The following is a 19,657-nucleotide window of genomic DNA, read 5'->3' as shown; positions in this document are numbered from 1 at the left end:
AGAAGAAGAAGAAGAAGAAGAAGAAGAAGAAGAAGACAATATAGAAGAAGAAGAAGAAGAAGATATAGAAGAAGAAGATCGAGAAGAAGAAGAAGAAAGATAAAGAAGAAGAAGAACAAGTATATACAGTAACACTACTGAACAAATTAAGGACACAACTTCTCTTTCCACATTTTTTTCTTAAAGGAACATCCCCACATAATCACTTGCTGTTGTTACTTGGAAAAAAAGAGGTTTCTTGCATCATTCACCCTCAAAACAAGTGTTGGAAGCTATTTAAGGCCAATTCGAATAGTCAGCTCGAATAGTTAGCTCGAATACCGACTCGAATAGTGAGCTCGAAGTCCGAGGTCGAATCGAATAGTAAAAATTATTCGACTCGAATATTCGACTGACCTCGAATAATTTACTATTCGAATTCGACCAAACTCGAATTTTAAAAAGGGGTATTTGAGCATCACTATGCTGGAGGTGTGTGTATGTAAGTACACATGTGATGATTGTCACACATCAGGGATCAGGAAATTATACCTTGGGTGACAATTCCATTCAGAGCCGATGCTGTATAAACACATTGCCTGCACTAGCTTCTAGGCTATGGAGGGGTGGAGGGACAACAAGTAGTGCACAACTGTTCAGCTTCCTGGGGTTGGGGGAGGGGGGGCGGAGTGAAAAACAATGCGATTGGGACTGCTTAGGTGTCATTAAGGGTCCGACATACCAGAGCAGTTGTTGTACTCACACTAGATGAGCAACTGATCATTGGACTAAGCAGTCACTATCGGCAGCTTCAGACAAATTTTATGTAGTGTGTATGTAGCTTAAAGGGACCAAGGCTGAAAAAGGATGTCTGGAAGAGCCCCCCCAGCTACTTTATTAGGCTGCAGCTGTGAGCTAGGGGCGGGCCATGGCAAGGCAGGTGGTGCTTCAGAATACTGCAAGCAGGAGCCGCCACCCCAGTTTTGCCAGTGTGTGGTGTGTGTGTGTGGGGGGGGGGGCGCGGAGCTTCAGACATCTAATGGTTTATGGGCAGGCAGGTGAGTTATTAAACCTAGCACTCATCTTAATTTTAACTTTCATGTTTTATCTTTTTAAACCATGGTATTCCTCACAAGGGTAGAGAGCGTGCTGGAGACGCTGCATGGGACTCAGGAGGTGGAGCAAGCAGATTGGTCACTCTTGTACAATGTGGGGGGAGGTGAGATCTGGGAAGCAGGGACGCCAGGAAACTTTCACAGGGGTCCCCCAAGGTTTGTAGTTATGCCCCTGCCTTGCATGTATATTTCATGTGGCTTGGAATTTGGTAAAGTAATGCATGCAGCGTGTCATATGTAGTCTGGATACCTCTATCTGAGACTGGAAGGGTCACAGGCCATGGATGGGAGGTACAAAGCTGTTGCGGTTGAGTAATCAGCAGCATCTAAGGGGTGTTCCCCAAGTCACCTAACAAAGGCCTGATTGGAGGGTGATATGCATCATAAGAGTGTTATAGCAGAGCAGAGTGGTGAATGCAAATGTAAAACTTGGAAAAGTAATAGATGTACTCGGACTATGCAAAGACTTCTGATACAGTTCCCCTCAATAGCCTGATGCAGAAGTGGAGGATCCAGGGACTAGGATCTGCATGCATAGAGAAATGGTTATAAAAGAAGGCAAAGAGTGGTGGTAAATTGATCATATTAGCAGTGGGGTCCTGCAAGGGTCAGTACTAGGTCCAATCATTTTCAATGTATTTATTAATGATCTAGCAGATAGAATACGGAGTAATGTTGCTATTTTCAATACAAGATTATGCAGAATACTAAGCAGGGCAGTGACATTTTCCAACTGGATCAAGTTATTTGGGCACTAGGATCATCAGGTGCCAATATAAATTATTGGTAATCAGGTGCCAATATAAATTATCGGTAATTGGGTTCCCATGACTAGGGCTTCTCAGCAGTGTGAATTCTCTCATGGGTGACAAGCTCTGATTTCTGGGCAAAACATTTCCCACACTCAGCACAAGAATAAGTCTTCTCACCAGTGTGACATCTCTCATGTTTAACAAGCTCTGATTTCTGTACAAAAGATTTCCCACACTCAGTACATGATTAGGGTTTCTCACCAGCATGGTATCTCATATGACGGCCAAGATATGATTTCCATGCAAAACATTTTCCACACTTAGAACATAAATATGGCTTCTCACCAGTGTGAGATCTCTCATGTCTGGCAAGTTGTCCTTTTTCTGTAAACCATTTCCCACATACAACACATGAAAAAGGCTTCTCACCAGTGTGAGTTCTCTCATGTGTTATGAGGTGTGCTTTAAGTCCAAAACATTTTCCACACTCAGCACATGAAAAGGATTTCTCACCAGTGTGAGATCTCTCATGTCTTACAAGGTTTCCTTTAAGTCCAAAACATTTCCCACACTCAGCACATGAAAAGGGCTTCTCACCAGTGTGAGATCTCTCATGTGTTTCTAGATGTGATTTAAGAACAAAACATTTCCCACACTCAGCACATGAATAAGGCTTCTCTCCAGTGTGAGATCTCTCATGTATGACAAGCTGTCCTTTCTGTGTAAAACATTTCCCACATACAGCACATGAATAGGGCTTCTCACCAGTGTGAATTCTCTCATGTGCAACAAGATTTGATTTAGAAACAAGACATTTCCCACATATGGAACAGGAATAAGACTTTCCAGCAGGGGGAGAGCTGTGCTGGGTATGAGGCCCCTCTGGGTTAGACAGGTGAGGGGAATCTGGGGGACTATTTGGGGTAGCCAGGATATCTGCAGGAGACTCTTGTCCAGCGACATCATCATCCATTGTACAGTCTGTGGATACAGAGAGATGAGTCTCTGAGAGGTTCCTGATCCAGGGATTCTGCGCTGCAAATAGAGAAACAGCATCACTTCCTGTTAGAGAATTTTGAGGGGAGGAACAATTACCATTAGGGATGGTCAGTGAGCTGCTGAGGATTCCAAGTTGACGCATAGCGTTGCATATAATTAGCATACAATTAGCACCCTCTTGGAGTTATTGGCATGTCACTGGCCATCACTAGTTATCAGCCTGACAGAGAACTGCAGAAGATTGGCTGCCTGTAATGAGCACAGTCACATGACAATAACTTTGCTTGAATAGCATAACCTTTCATCAATGGCATAACTATCGCCCGTGCAGCCCCTGTGACTGTGGGAGGGCCCGGAAGCAGGTAGGGCCCCTGAAATAACGCCACACATCGATCAGAGCGGCCGGTGTGAGGAAACTGTAAAGCCGGTGTAGTGTTGCAGCTGTCCGGCTCTGTGGGGATGTGGACCACACCATGTTTCATTTGCAGAGGGGTGACCTAGGGCAGGTAGAGATGAAGTTTATATACTGTACTTAGAACAGGCTATTGCCTCATCTAACTTGTGCTCCCGAGCATACTGTGCAGCAGCTCTGTGGCTGGCAACTAGCAGAGGAGGACATTCTTTTCATCAGTCCCCCCCCTAGTGTTGGTCACTCAAAAATAATTTTCAGTGGATGCAAATTTACATACATTTTTATGCAAATGCATTCAGCTTGAAAATGAAACAATCAAAACCTGCTGAGGTAAAATTCGACTGGTTCCTTTTCAAGCTGCATTAAAATTTGCATAATCTTGCATCAACTTGAAATTATTTGCATCTCACTGACCATCTCTAATCAAAACTCTTGCCAGATCAGTCATTTGTCTATTCACTCCATGCCTGAACTTCCTGCAGTATTGGGGTAACCTCTTGCTCTTGTGAAATTTGAATACTTGCATAATTGTACTCAGCATAATTGTTTTACCAGAGGGACTTTTTAGCTACTTTTAACTTCAGTCCCCCCTCCCCCCAATCATCACTCACATTCTTACAGCCCCTCCCCCACTTACTAGCTTCATGTGATCTATACTGTGCCCAGCAGGGACATGTTTCTTATTCAGCTTAATATGTATTTTCCATCTCTAATGTTTATCACTCACCTGTGCTCATCCCTGTAATAATGTCTTCCTTCTTATATGCTCTCATCATGTCATCCTCCTCCATAGACTGCTGATCATCCCTCACATATGTCTCTTCTTCCACTTTAATTGTCCTTATCATGTCACCCTCCTCCACAGACTGCTGATCACCCCTCACATATGCCTCTTCTTCTTCCTCTTTACTTGTCCTCATCATGTCACACTCCTCTATGGACTGCTGATCACTCCTCACATATGTCTCTTCTTCTTCCTCTTTAATTGTCCTCATCATGTCACCCTCCTCCATAGACTGCTGATCACTCCTCACATATGCCTCTTCTTCTTCCTCTTTAATTGTCCTCATCATGTCACCCTCCTCCATAGACTGCTGATCACTCCTCACATATGTCTCTTCTTCTTCCACTTTAATTGTCCTCATCATGTCACCCTCCTCTATGGACTGCTGATCACTCCTCACATATGTCTCTTCTTCTTCCTCTTTAATTGTCCCAATCATATCACCCTCCTCCATACACTGCTGATCACCCCTCACATATGCCTCTTCTTCTTCCTCTTTACTTGTCCTCATCATGTCACCCTCCTCCATAGGCTGCTGATCACTCCTCACATATGTCTCTTCTTCTTCCACTTTATATGTCCTCATGATGTCACCCTTCTCCATAGACTGCTGATCACCCCTCACATATGTCTCTTCTTCTTCCTCTTTACTTGTCCTCATCATGTCACCCTCCTCCATAGACTGCTGATCACCCCTCACATATGTCTCTTCTTCCACTTTAATTGTCCTCATCATGTCACCCTCCTCCATAGACTGCTGATCACCCCTCACATATGTATCTTCATCTTCCACTTTATATGTCCTCATCATGTCACCCTCCTCCATAGACTGCTGATCACTCCTCACATATGTCTCTTCTTCTTCCTCTTTACTTGTCCTCATCATGTCACCCTCCTCCATAGACTGCTGATCACTCCTCACATATGTCTCATCTTCTTCCTCTTGACTTGTCCCCATCATGTCACCCTCCTCCACAGACTGCTGATCACTCCTCACATATGTCTCTTCTTCTTCCTCCTCTTTAACCACAGTGTTAACATGTCTCAGTTCTGCACCCTAATTTCACAAAGTGAGATATAATGTAAAATGTGACCACAGATAACAGCATACACAGAGGGAAAGAATGTGTCACAGTTTGGAGTCTTTGGGGATCCTCAGCCCCACCTACCTGATAATGGTGGGTGATGGTGGGATCTTCTTGTGGACAATACTGGGAATAAAGAGGACCTGTACATTTCTCTGGTGGGATTCTGTTACTGGGTCCATCTGTACAAAACAAACACACTGACTAATTACATTGTCTATATATGTTGGTCAGATGATGAGGGATCTATGTGGACCCTCCATACTGCTCTCTACAAGAAATGAAAGTCTCCTCTTACACAGTGATGTGAGGGGTGGATGATTCTCCATCATGGTGTCCTTGTAGAGGTCCTTGTGTCCTTCTATATACAGCCACTCCTCCATGGAGAAATAGATGGTGACATCCTGACACCTTAAAGGAACCTGGAAAATACAATGATACAGTCACCACCCAGACACACCCATTATCCCATAATTCCCAGCACTGCTCACCTCTCCTGTCAGCAGCTCCATCATCTTCCTGGTGATTTCCAGAATCTTCCACCAACTCTCAGATACCAGGGAGTGAGGTGGGGGAATTGTAATGGTCACATGATCACCAGACCTCACTGGAGAATAACTCTGTTAAGAGAGAACAAAAATAATGTCATATCACCTCCCAGAACCCTCCTCACATCTCTAGTCGGGTGTGTGTTTTATTAATAGAGATAAGAGTGATGCCGTGTGACCCCCAGAATCCTCCTCACCTCTCCAGACAGCAGACAGATGATCTCCAGGGTGAGGTTGAATATCCTCTCAGTCATTTGACTCTGGCCCTCATCCATCCTTAGTAATGTGGTCATGTGATCCATACAGGATGCTGTTGCCTTTTGATAGAGAATAAGGGGAGGATCATTTAGTACCAATAAATTACTGAAAACACCCCCCCCCCCCCCCCCCACAAATCAACTGATTTACTGATTGGATACTTACAGCCAAACTACTAGGCTATTACTAGGCTACAAGTCAATTGGCTAGTATTGCCTGGAAGTGGGTTGGAAATACTAACCAATGGGCTACATTCAAGCACCCGAAATCACCACTTCAGTGCCATAAGACAGCAATTTCACGTTGCGGTCTATTACATGCCTGCCAAAGCTGGCGCCCAATTCACCTGCCTATCACTCCACATTGCTGTCATGGTAGGGCCATGCAGAGTATCACAGGAAAGCATAATATGTTGGTATATAGCTACCTGTGTACTATACTCACAGCGTGCTGCAGTCCTGTCCTCCCTTTGCCTCCTCTCCAGCTGGCCTTCTCTCCTCACATCCACCTCCCACTGTTACCATTCCTGTGATGTTACAGTAGTGCTGGTAGTAGTAGATGGATGAGGATATGAGGAGAGTAAGAGACTGAAAGGCTAAAGGGAGCAGAGGACTGGAGCACACTGTGACAGCTAGATATAAACTATTGTAAACGCTGATGATACCCAAATCTACATTTCAGCACAGACTTGGAAACTTTACCAGCTCGTGTTCCTGAATGCAATCGCCTCCTTCATGTCATCCCATTTTTTAAAACTCAAAATGGACAAGACTAAAATGGTAATCTTCCCACCTCACAATTTAACGCCTCTGCCTGACATCACTATTTGTGTTGATGGCATTTCAAGATCACCTGTCTACCAGGCTTGCTGCCTAGGTGTAATAATGGACTCAAGTCTCATTCAAATCTCTCATAGACAAAACTATCTTCCTCTTGTTGCCTCCACCTTAACACATCTCCCACATGCGCCCTTTTCTCACACAGGACACTACCAAACTTTTGGTGCATGCCCCGATTATTTCACAACTAGACTATTGCAACTCTCTGCTCTGCAACCTCCCCACCAACCATTTAGCCCCGCTACAGTCCATTATTAACTCTGCTGCACGACTCATCCACCTCGCCTCCCACTTCTCCAGCCCAATACGCCTCTGTCAGACCCTCCGCTGGCTGCCAATCACACCTCAACCACCTCGCCTCCCGCTTCTCCAGCCAAACAACACATCCACCCTCAACACATCCACCACTCACCCACACTTGCTCTTTTTTGGCACAATCTGAAAACTCATCTCTTTAAGTTAGTGTAGCTAGGTTGGGGAGGGGGCAGGGGTTTGTGTAGTGAAGTGTAGTGTAGCTGGGTGAGGGGGGTGGGGGGGGGGAATATCAGGGCTTAGTGAAGTGTAGTGCAACTGGGGTGGGGGCATCAGGGGATATTGTAATTGGTGGAGGCAGCAGAGGTTAGTGTAGCTTGGCAGTGCATCTTAGATAGAGACATCTTCTGAGGAAGGTTAAAGGCCTATAGGGCACTCCTGGACCACGGGCGCACCTAAATTTAGGGTGGGGGGGGGTTTAGATTTTTGCCCTCTAAACCTAGGTGCATCTTATAGTCTGGAGCGTCTTATAGTCCAAAACTACGGCAATTAAAATATTAGCACTGTTACACATAGACACGGCCACCTCCTCAACAATCACACATGCCGGCCAGTCATATAGATCGGCCCACCAACGAACCAATGCAGAATACGGGAAAGCTACATTCCTAAAGCTGCATCTAACTTCCCCAACTTTCCACTTGGGAACGATTCCTCTAAAAAGGCAACAGTTCTCCAGCTCAGATATTCCAATAAAGTTGAGCAGACCATATGGCTGTATAAGTACAAATTGCAGAGCAGCCAGGAACAAGGATGCATAAGCACACAAAGCTGTAACGACCGCAGCAGTAGCAGCCAGGCTCCACAAAGCAGCGTGGTGTCTGGCACATATACTGACGGGCCAATCGGTTTCCAGGCCCTAAGCCACCTGTAGATGTGTGTAAAGCTCACAGTGTCCTTTGGCTGGTCAATGTTGGTCTGATGGGTGGGGAGACCCCTATATCACCTCTGTGTCCTCGTTCACCTCATCCTCCTGTATAGCCCAGTTATTTGCTGCTGCTGCCACTACAGCTGGCGGTTTCTGTAGCACGTAACTGGCCCCAGATGGAGGTGTAACGATTGAGGAATATCTCCGTGGTCAGTGCACATCTTGTGCGCTGACACTGCGGAAATCCTCCACAAGCGTATTTAAAATAACAGAACCCAGCTTTGCGTGCAATGCACCTGTAGAGGGAAATTCCCACCGGCAGATGGAGCTGTGGAGTGCAGAGGGATAACCCCCTGCACTACCACAGATGCCAGATGGGAATTGTACAAGGCGAAACAATACAGGGCAAGATAGCCCTTAGAGAGAGAGAGAGAGAGTGAACACAGGGACAGAATGTATGCGTGTCCACCAATCTAGTCGCCACCCGGCGACGGTGAACACACAACAGCGAAGACCAAGTGGGAACGCAATTGCACGAATGGCGATTGCTATAAGCGACACAAGACTGAGTAAGACAAAGCAAAGGAACAGAGTAAAGACAGAACTGATACCAAACTGTAATCCAACACACAGGTGCCGACAGGACTAACTACACGCGGTCACCACACGTTAAGCGCAATAGCGACAAAGCGTATCAACCCTGACTAACCACAGAAACACGAAAACAAAAGAGAACGTGAACGCTTGCTAAACGGTTACCTCACCGAGACTACAGCAAGCGTTCGTTCCAGACAGACAGACAGATGGAGCAGCCAGTAGCAACCGCTGCTCTGGCTACACTCCTAAGGCAGAATACAGAAGGAACCACCGCCTCTACCACTAGGGCGAATGCGATCCAAACAGACAGACAGATGGAGAAACCAGTAGCAACTGCTGCTCTGGCTACACTCCCAGACAGAGTACAGAAGGAACCACCGCCTCTACCACTAGGGCGAATGTGATCCAAACAGACAGACAGATGGAGAAACCAGTAGCAACCGCTGCTCTGGCTACACTCCCAGACAGAGTACAGAAGGAACCACCGCCTCTACCGCTAGGGCGAATGCGATCCAAACAGACAGACAGATGGAGCAACCAGTAGCAACCGCTGCTCTGGCTACACTCCCAGACAGAGTACAGAAGGAACCACCGCCTCTACCGCTAGGGCGAATGCGATCCAAACAGACAGATGGAGCAACCAGTAGCAACCGCTGCTCTGGCTACACTCCCAGACAGAGTACAGAAGGAACCACCGCCTCTACCGCTAGGGCGAATGCGATCCCAACAGACAGAACGATTTCCTATCGACCGCCGCTGGCGACAAGACAATCGCAACAGACAGACAGTACAAAGCAATACAGGTAACAAACAACCTGACCATGCTAACAGGAATTCTAGGGCACTCCCAAGGAACTACTCTAAGAGTATTAGCAAACAGTAAGCAAAGGGCTGAGACTCCAGGTAAGTTAGCAGGAACAAACCATCATGACCAGCAAGGAATCCTGGGAGGAAATGGCATTTATACTGCAAGCCATCAAAGGAAGCAGCTAAGCAATTTGCATGACAAGTGGATGCAAATTCCTCACCAGAACAGCAGCTCTGAAACTCACAGGGTGAAGACAGGTCTCTCTTTCAGAGACCTGCAGCACTCATACCTAAAAAATGATCAAAAAGCTGTCTGCTTGTGCAGACAGCAGAGCAGATCATTACAGTACCCCCCCCCCCCCCCTCCAGGGACGGCTTCTAGACGTCCAACAAAACAGACTGACTGAACACTCATGAAGGTTGGGGCAGCCCGACAAGGCCCAATTCCAGAGTCAATCCTCCCAAAACCGAACTCATCGGAAGCAGAAGCCACCGAAACATGCCCATCAGTACTACAAGCCTCTGTGTAACACCCATCAGAACTGTGAATGCCAGAGAAGAACCCATCGCCACTCTCCGAGCAATACCCACCACCTTCCAGGGACCGTCCAAAAATACCAAACCTGCCACAATACCTGTTCGAAGTGTCCCTTTCAACAGAGAAGCCACTGTTGATCCCATCCAGGGTACCAAGAAACATTTCTCCCAGAATCTCCCAGAACACTTTGAAGCTCCACAGAGATCCCAAGAGGCCAGAACGCTCACCAGACTCACATGGAGAACTATCAAGAACCCCTATGGAACCTATGATAATTCCGGATTCAGGATTACATAAACATATATACACTGTACAGCGCTGCGTAATACGTCGGCGCTATATAAATACTAAATAATAATAATAATAATAATGTCTCCACCGAGGAAGCATCTGAGCATGCTGGTAACCGAGACACACTTGGGCATACTGGCTCACAGAGAGCATCGGGGTACACTAGTACAAGAGAAACTTCAGGACATGTCGAGGAACTGCAAACCTCAGAGTCCGACCGTCACGACAAGACCAAAACCAGGGCCGGGCAGAAAATCATCACGAGTAGTGGTCACAAGTACTGATCTTTCAAAAGAAGACTTGGACTCAGACTTAGAAGTCTCTGTGACTGTAATTGTATCTAACCAAAACTCATAATTGACTACGCCTGACTGAAGCTCAACAAGAGCTGCTAAAGTAGTCAGCATAACAGCAATGCCTACTGAAGTGGGCAATACCTCAGAAGGGCCTGGGGGGCAGGAGGCATCTCCTAAAAGTTCTGCACCCTTTGGGAGGAACTTGGAGACCTCCAGAACATCAAACAAAACCTCAGGAGCATCATTTCCCAAGTTTTCTGACAAAGTAATCAAGGATTCTGAACTATCCATGTTACAGGGCCGAACATCAAATACATTCTGCGGACAGGGCAGATGTCACAGGGATGGTTCTACAATCAGCTGAGACTGAATTTCATCTTCAAGAACAGGATGCACAGGAATATCTACTGGAACACCCACTGACTCCCTGACTCTAATCTCACTGCACGCAGAATTCTGCATAGCAGTCAAACTGGACTGCAATTCCAAAATGGCAGAAAAACAGGTGAGAATAGTTGCAATACCTAGACGAGCCTCTAGGCTCACTGCAGTAGATTTTATGCAACGCAATATTGACTCATCCAGAGTACAGGGTGGAGAGTCAGTACTTTCTTCAGAGCAAGAAAGGGGCTCACAAATGTCAGTGAGAGTGGACATCATAGTTTAATTCATGATACAGGGTGGACTCACAGAAATATTCTCTGGGCTAAGCAAAGATCTCTCAGAATCAGAGTCGCAAAACAAAAGCGCTGTCTCACTCTTAGACTCGGCTAACAATGTCGAATCCGAGGAGTCAGAACGCAAATTCTGCGAATCCAAGATCGCTTTTGGTTGTGAAACTGAAGCTTCTAAAGCGCAAGCCTCCGCAATCTGTGGACCAAACTGTAAAGTGTTCAGGACAGAAATATTGGAACAATTTTTATCTGGCAACGTGCCTTCACAGGTGTGAACAGAGCGAGACATAGACTTATTTGCAGACGAAGTTGCGACAACAACAGTAGCACACTCATTCATTTCAGATCGCACAGTGTCAAAACTCACTTGCTTTACCCCAGAAAGGCAGGAACAATCATCCGATAACGGTGTCTCTTTATTGGAGTCAATTGGTTGGTGTGTGTGTGCAATTCATCCAAAATCTTCTGCCACACACAAATCACCGGATCCACAAAATACTCGTCACACTCATCAGAGTCAATCAAAGTGTACACAGAATTAATACAAGCATTAAGAATCACTGCGCTTTCTGCGATGTAAAAATCGCAAAACGCCTTCCAATCACTCTCGAACTCCTCAATCAAAGCCCCAATCTCCCACGGAACAAAGGGAGGCTCAAACAACCCTGTATCAAGGTAATACTCATACGGGTTGGGATCAGGAACATGTATAGATTTTCTTATTCCTTTAATATACTGAATAATTCTGCCTATCATAGGATCCACATATGCTTTTGCTGGGTGTAATAAGACCTGAGACTGAGAAGTTTCTCTGGATTTATCACATTCAGATGTGTTGGTAAATTCAGGCTTAAAAATTCCACCAGATTTCACTGAAGCACAGTTTTTACTTGTATCAGTTATATGTTGCTGCTGGCTGAAAGGAAAAGATCCTTTGGAACTTTCCCTTGCAAACGTTACAGGAAGTGTCTCTTTCCATTGAGTACGCTCCCTAGATTTTTTCCATTTCATCCCCACAGCATTGGATTGCTGCTGATCAGATGAAAAAGAACCTTTGACCTGAATAGATCCGCAGGTAATTACTGAATCAACAGACTGGGCTACAACCACCAACTCATTAGCATATGGTAATGACTGAGAGGTGCTGCATAAACCAATCTGATCAGTATCTTGCACTGCAGGAAAAAACTTGCGTTTGTTCCAGACAGACATACAGACAGATGGAGCAGCCAGTAGCAACCGCTGCTCTGGCTACACTCCTAAGGCAGAATACATAAGGAACCACCGCCTCTACTGCTAGGGTGAATGCGATCCAAACAGACAGACAGATGGAGAAACCAGTAGCAACCGCTGCTCTGGCTACACTCCCAGACAGAGTACAGAAGGAACCACTGCCTCTACCGCTCGGGTGAATGCGATCCCAACAGACAGAACGATTTCCTGTCAACCGCCGCTGGCGACAAGACAATCGCAACAGATAGACAGTACAAATCAATACAGGTAACAAACAACCTGACTATGCTAACAGGAATGCTAGGTCACTCCCAAGGAACTACTCTAAGATAGCAGTATTAGCAAACAGTAAGCAAAGGGCTGAGACTCCAGGTAAGTTAGCAGGAACAAACCATCATGACCAGCAAGGAATCCTGGGAGGAAATGGCATTTATACTGCAAGCCATCAAAGGAAGCAGCTAAGCAATTTGCATGACAAGTGGATGCAAATTCCTCACCAGAACAGCAGCTCTGAAACTCACAGGGTGAAGACAGGTCTCTCTTTCAGAGACCTGCAGTACTCAGACCTAAAATATGATCAAAAAGCTGTCTGCTTGTGCAGACAGCAGAGCAGATCATTACAGGTCGTCTCAGAGTCACGCTGGACAGCGTTGGTGGCATGGAGACAAATGGGCAATCACCGCACCGCTGTGAGACCAAGGGAACTACACCCGCGGCTAGCAGTTTTTGTGCATAGCAAAGCTTGAGTGCAGCTAATCAGCAGTGGGGACAGATCAGAGGGAAGCGGCCAGCAGCGTGGATGGCGGGAGGATGGTGTGCAGAAGCCAGCTAGTTTATATACAGTAAAATCTCGTTATAGTAAACTCTGATATAGTAAACTCTATCCTCAGGTCCTGACCATGAGCCTTTATGAATATACAATGTACGACCAATCATGATATAGTAAACTGCTGATATAGTTAACTTCTTTTCCTGGTGCTTTGGAGTTTACTATAAAGGGATTCTACTGTAAGAGTGTGAGGAAACGCGGAAAGCCGCCGCGTGTGCCAAGAGCTAGGCGGCTGACTCCGCGTCCTACACGCGTCTGGGTGTGTGGTGGAACGCGGAAAAGCCGCCGCATGTCCTGACAGCAAAGCGGCTGTTTGCATGCAGCAGCGTGTGCTTGGTGTGGCTGGGTCTGTTAGTGCACTTAGGCAGATGGAGAGCTATGCACGCGCGGGCCTGAATCCAGGACCTTTATACTAGCAGGGGAAGTGTCAGCTGATCAGGAAGGTCAGCTGATTCCTGCAGGACTCATGATTGGCTGAATGGTTCGGGCGGGGCGGCAGTGTCCAGCAACTATATATTCTGCTGCTTGGTCAGTTGCTGGTTGCCTGTCATTGCGATCACAATGTGGGAGCACGCAGACCCTTAGTCAGATCCTTAAGTGTGCTGGGACCAGCTGGAGCTGTAATCCTACACTTAGCTAGATTCTGTTGATAGCTTAAAGTACTAGTTTGATTGTGATTATCTGTTATGACTTTCTGCCTGTCTGACTACTCTCCTGATATCTGATTCTGCACCTTGCCTTTCTGATACTCCGTTGCCGACCTCCGCTAGCCCCTGACTCTGCCTCTGTCTTCTGATCCTGTACTTTGTTTGTCTGTGAGTTGCCGACCTGGCCTTCCCGACCCTGAGAACTATCTCTATCGCTAGGAGATAGTTCATGCCTTGTATGTGCTGGGCACCTGCTCCACAGGGCCAGCTCTGTATGTGCTGGGCACCTGCTTCACAGGGCCAGCTCTTTATGTGCTGGGCACCTGCTTCACAGGGCCAGCTCTGTATTCGCTGGGCACCTGCTCCCCAGGGCCTTCCCGACCCTGAGAACTATCTCTATCACTAGGAGATAGTTCATGCCTTGTATGTGCTGGGCACCTGCTCCACAGGGCCAGCTCTGTATGTGCTGGGCACCTGCTCCACAGGGTCAGCTCTGTATGTGCTGGGCACCTGCTCCACAGGGCCAGCTCTGTATGTGCTGGGCACCTGCTCCACAGGGCCAGCTCTGTATTTGCTGGGCACCTGCCCCATAGGGCCAGCTCTGTATTTGTTGGGAACCTGCTCCACAGGGCCAGCTCTGTATTTGCTGCCTCAGGGCCCATCCTGTATTCATTGGGAACTCGCTCCTCAGGTTCCCCAAGCTTGTTACTATTCTTCTGTATTCTGATCTTGTACCTTGTCATTCTGATACCCTGTTGCCGAACCTCGGCTCGCTCTTAGACTCTGCATCTGATTCCTGATTCTGTACCCCGATATTTCTGATACCCTGTTGCCGAACCCTGCTTGTTTATTAGACTCCGCCTCTGCTTTCTTAATCTGTACTGTATCTGTCCGTGTGTTGCGACCTGGCTTGCCCGACTTCGAGAACTGACCTTACTGTTAGAGGCCGTTCCCAGATCTGTTAGTGACACTCTCTCGTAGGTGTCACTCACGTTCTGTCCTTCCTACCTTCCGCCTGACTCCTCCCCCGGGAGAGTCCAGGCCTTCGGAAGGAATCTGTATTGCTGCAGTACTTCATACTGTACGGCACTTGGTTCTGAGGCTTAGTCCTCACGGTATTACTGTTGCACCAAGCACTCACACTACTCAGGTGTTCAGAGGTTAGCGTTATATCGGATTATCGGTGATACTGCAGATCATCAATAATCGGATATATATCTGTATTCCCAGTGATACTGCAGATCACCGAGAATCAGACCCTCTCTGCTACACCGATCGTGACAAAGAGTCTCTTGAAGTCACAGCAGTTATATAAAAGTCTCCAGTATGGCAATTCCTTCAAAGGGGGATGATCAGGATAGTGACAGGTGTACTATGACCTCCTCGGTAACAAAGTAAGTCCACCCCGACCTCTGCTCTGCTCAATATGTAACAACAATCACACAATTACCTCTTCCAAAAATGACTCCTCTCCACCTTGTGCAACTTCTCTTCCTGCTGTTACAACTTCTCTTCCTGTCTGTGGATTAATATCTTGTTGTCCATGCGTTCCACTTGGGAGAAGTGAGATCGCCATCTTGTGGTAAATCGGCTAATTGCAGCCTCTGTTTGTGGAATCACCCGCACTCAGCCAATCTTATCATCCGTATTATTATTATTATTTTAACAGATTAATTCCAGATAAATATATCAGATTGATGTCTGCTGGGCACGGGCATGTCAGGAGAAAGTGTGTATATACAGTACATTGGGAATGTGTAGTAGGAGTAGTAGAGGTTAGAGACAAGGTCTTGTGAGGATTACACAAAAAATTAACCAATTAGCCAATATCAGTGCAGAGACAGAGCAGACAATGGTTTATAATATAAACAATACTGTTGGACCAGTACACAGGAGAGTAGGTATTAAAGGTGCCAATACATTACTCAATTTGTGGCATCAATATCTGTCAGATTTGATCATAAAGATGATGCAACATGGCCGCCTGATCATCATTTTGATCGATGTCGGGAACATACTGGAAAAGATCTCCGTGATAAAGACATAACCATGCAGGTGCCAAGCTTCATGTGGCGCGCCAAAAAATGGGCGTGTCCATGACCATAATTAAAGATTGGGCGTGTCCATGACATGGTGTGGGAGGAGCGAACTGTAATGTAACTCTGAGGCAGTGGGCCAGAGTTTCCTCACAAAACACAGAAATGCAATGTGACCCTAAAGGTAATTAGGCAATGTTCCCCAAACACACAAGAAAGCAGTATTCCCACAATGATGTGCTGAAATGGGAGATTTGCATCATGGATGTCAGTCCATGACATGACTATGTACTCTGTAAAGTGCAAAGTGAAGGTGCAAGTGCTACATAAACACATAATGATGATACGGTGGGACATTAGACTTTAACTATGGCCGAGATTAGATTGTGAGCTTTGCCAAGGACATGATGACTACATTTTCTGTAAAGTGCTGCCTTGGATGCCTGTGCTATATAAATACATAATAAAACTGTAGGACATTAGATTATGACTATGGTGGGATTAGATTGTCTGAGAAATCTGCAGAAGCTGCTGATGCTGCAGTATTAGCACACCATTCAATAATCATGAGCCCCCAAAATGCCAAATGCAGCAACAATAACGCCAAAGTTTCAAATGCAGTCTCGTCAAATAATAACTGTAGCAACTGTTACCTCTGACACATGATTGCAATAACCATTACCTTCGAAAAATGAAATGCAACTACCGTTACTTACCTCTGACACATAAATGCAGCAGAAAACGATTACTCCAACTCCGCAAACGGTAAATGAGGCAAACATTGCCTCATGCGGCCACAGAGTCTCATGCCTGGGACACCCAGCAGCCAAAAGTGGGACATAACCTCGGACACATTGCAGCCTGAGACAGGGGACCCTGAACCTGGGATGTGTTCCAGGTAAAATGGGACGTCTGGTCAGGGTAAGAGGAAACATTGTGGTAAGCATGTCTGCTGCTCCATGATATAGAAAAGGCCGGTGCTCCTCCAATCCACACTGGCAGCTTTGACCAATAGGGCAGTCATCTGAAAGCAGGGAGCACGGTGATATCAGTGTATGACTGTAATATTAGAATTAGGGCTAGAATCAGAATTAGCGGATTTTACATTCGTTGAAGTGGGAACTGAGCCTAAAACTTCGAAACACAAAAAAAAAAAATCTACTGGTGGGTCCTACAAATGTCAGTTCATTATTGTAGTTTGATGAAACTAGAGTAGAATATCGTTCATCTGATGGGCGATGGAGGGCAGTGAAATCAGTATCACCTCATGATGAACACATGTTTTCTTGCTGATTAGGGCAATCAGTCACCTTTGAAATCTTTAAATGTTCCCTCAAAACTCACTTTTTCCAACAAGCATGTACTTTAACTTAGGTCACTCCCCCTCGGGCCTCTAGCTAAGTTTTACTCCTTACCAGTAAAGGGTATTAAAAGGTATTACTTTTACAAAACGTTATTTTTTTCTACCTACTCCTTACTAGATAACCAAAACATGCACTTCCTATATATACTGTATACTACCCCACCTCTTGTTTCCCCCCATACCTTCAGATTGTAACCTCGCAAGGACAGGGCTCTTTCACCCTTTTGTGTCTTGGAACGTGTTCTTCATTTCATGTTCTTCATAGCTGTTATACATTTTATTCATCATGTTCCATGTCGTAATCACCAGTTCTGTAGAAAAAGTTGACTGGAGAAGAACTTGAACAGCTTAGTGGGTGTGTGCTTATTACCAAAACCTACATACCTACACCACATGTGTAGTCCCTTAACTATATTTTGGACAAAGATTTCCCCTTTTTGCTATTTTTATTTCTCACTAACTTCTTACTTTTTCTAAAGAATAGTTCTGACAAACTTATCTACATGTGAAAATTGGCCTTTCTTTATAAAGCACAATAAACAGAAGTATGGAAACAATTGCAATCAAATCTACCACTATCAGTCACTTCTTAAAGTGCACCAGAGATGTAATATAATAAAGATTTTATACTCACCTGGGGCTTCCTCCAGCCCCATGAGCACGGATTCATCCCTCACTGTCCTCCTGGGTGCCTCTGTTCAGCTGCAATCACTTACGTTAATCCAGCTCAGTTGCGTCAGTCAGCTCTTCTGCACATGCGTGGTGCCACCGACTGGCACAACTGAGCAGGATTGCCAAGAGTGATTGCGGCTGAACCGAGGCCCCCGGGAGGACGGGGAGGGCTGCATCTGTGCTCAGGGGGCTGAAGGAAGCCCCAGGTGAGTATAAAATCTTTATTATATTACATCTCTGGTTTCCTTCAAATGCTCTCCTTAGCCTGTATATTCTCCCCACTGCCAACAAATGTAACATGGGTTTCCTCTCTGAAGAAACCACTATAAAGAATGGCACAAGGCAGAGGTGACCACTTTCTCAACTGCTTCTTGCCATGTGCATGGAGCCTCTTGTCTCTAGAGTACAAAACTCCCCTGACATACACGGGATATGGGTGGGCAGAGAAGAATTCACTATCTCATTGTTTGCAGATGACACTGTGTTCTCCCTCTCTAACCCAGAGGTGTCTCTTCCCATCCTGGTAAGAGTCTGAGAGTCTTTTCACACTGGGGAGGTGTAGTCATTTTACCACATCCCACCGTAGCCTAATGAAAGTCTATGGGGTAGTTCACACTCCCAACGTTGCGGTATGCTGCGCAGGAAGTTCCCTATCTAATGCGTGTACATACCTGCAATGCCCTGCGGCTCCTTCAGCAACCTGTGTTGGACTAGAAGTCATGTAAGGATGGCCGTGGTGGCGCGCTTGCGCAGACGCGTATTTTTACAATATGCTTCCATGTACTTCCATATTTCTGAAACAGGAAGTGACCGCAAGCAAGCATCACTTCCTGTTTGTATCACGTCGGAAGGGGATTACCGCATACTAACTCAGTAATTCCCGACGGCCTGCTTTTTGCAATGCGGTACCTGGGCCGCACCACACCACTGCCACCAATCCTCAATCTGAAGCCGGCCTCCAGGTGCCCATTAGCGGTACAATTTTTTCATCAGATGTGATCTTTCGATGCAATTTGAATGATCATAGCTAACCGGAAGGCAGTTATCGATTGTTCCCATTAACAGAACAATTTAAGAAGGCTTCATTCTGATTCGATTATAAGATCCAACTTTCGGATGGATGTTTTTCCTTTTCCGGTTGACCAGTTGCATCACATCTATTTGTGCCACAAACAGCACAGTTTTCTATACAATTCAATCATAAACAGTGCATCAAAAGATCGAATCTGAAGGAAAAATTGTACTGTTAATGAGCACCTTTAGGAGAATGTAATTGGGTGTCTGGGTTTAAAGTAAATTCAACAAAATCAGAGGCGCTTCCTATTTGCCTCTCTGATGTACAACAGCATACCCTGCAAAGCTCCAAATGCAGATAAACAGATTTATTTAGAAGGGGAAGCACCTCAGAATGAAGTTCAGCTACTTGGCTAGGTCCAAAGCACAAGGCAGTACAGGACTGTCTAACCTTCTGCACTACTTTAAAGTACTTCCTATGCAAATTTAAAAATGTATTTTGTACTCACCTGGGGCTTCTTTCTGCTCCTCCTCACAGCCATCTCAGTCCTTCGCTGCAGCCACGATCCTCCTCAGTGTCCCTGCTGGCCAGCCGTAAGGATTGCGACCCTTCGGCTCCGGCTTGGGGCGACTGCCAGAGGCTGGAAGAAGCACCAGGTGAGTACAAAACACATTTTTAAAGAGACTCTGAAGTCTCAAAAATCCCATC

At 46.0% G+C, this 19,657-nt stretch overlaps 1 protein-coding gene across 1 annotated transcript; it reads right to left on the bottom strand.

Annotated features, from left to right (window-relative positions):
- Nucleotides 1-1,006: 1,006 nt before the first annotated feature.
- LOC137537115 (zinc finger protein 892-like) lies at nucleotides 1,007-15,439 on the bottom strand. Its single transcript, XM_068259250.1, has 7 exons — nucleotides 15,314-15,439; nucleotides 5,872-5,991; nucleotides 5,618-5,746; nucleotides 5,425-5,548; nucleotides 5,211-5,308; nucleotides 3,985-5,098; nucleotides 1,007-2,881 (listed from the first exon to the last, which is right to left on the bottom strand). The coding sequence occupies exons 1-7, from the start codon at nucleotides 15,437-15,439 to the stop codon at nucleotides 2,094-2,096; spliced, it is 2,499 nt and encodes an 832-aa protein (XP_068115351.1). The 3' UTR covers nucleotides 1,007-2,093.
- Nucleotides 15,440-19,657: the final 4,218 nt, after the last annotated feature.

Source organism: Hyperolius riggenbachi, chromosome 10 (assembly GCF_040937935.1).
Source record: "Hyperolius riggenbachi isolate aHypRig1 chromosome 10, aHypRig1.pri, whole genome shotgun sequence".
NCBI classification, from domain to species: Eukaryota; Metazoa; Chordata; class Amphibia; order Anura; family Hyperoliidae; genus Hyperolius; species Hyperolius riggenbachi.
Note: the sequence above shows the minus strand (reverse complement) of the source record. Positions and strands in the feature narration are given on the sequence as shown.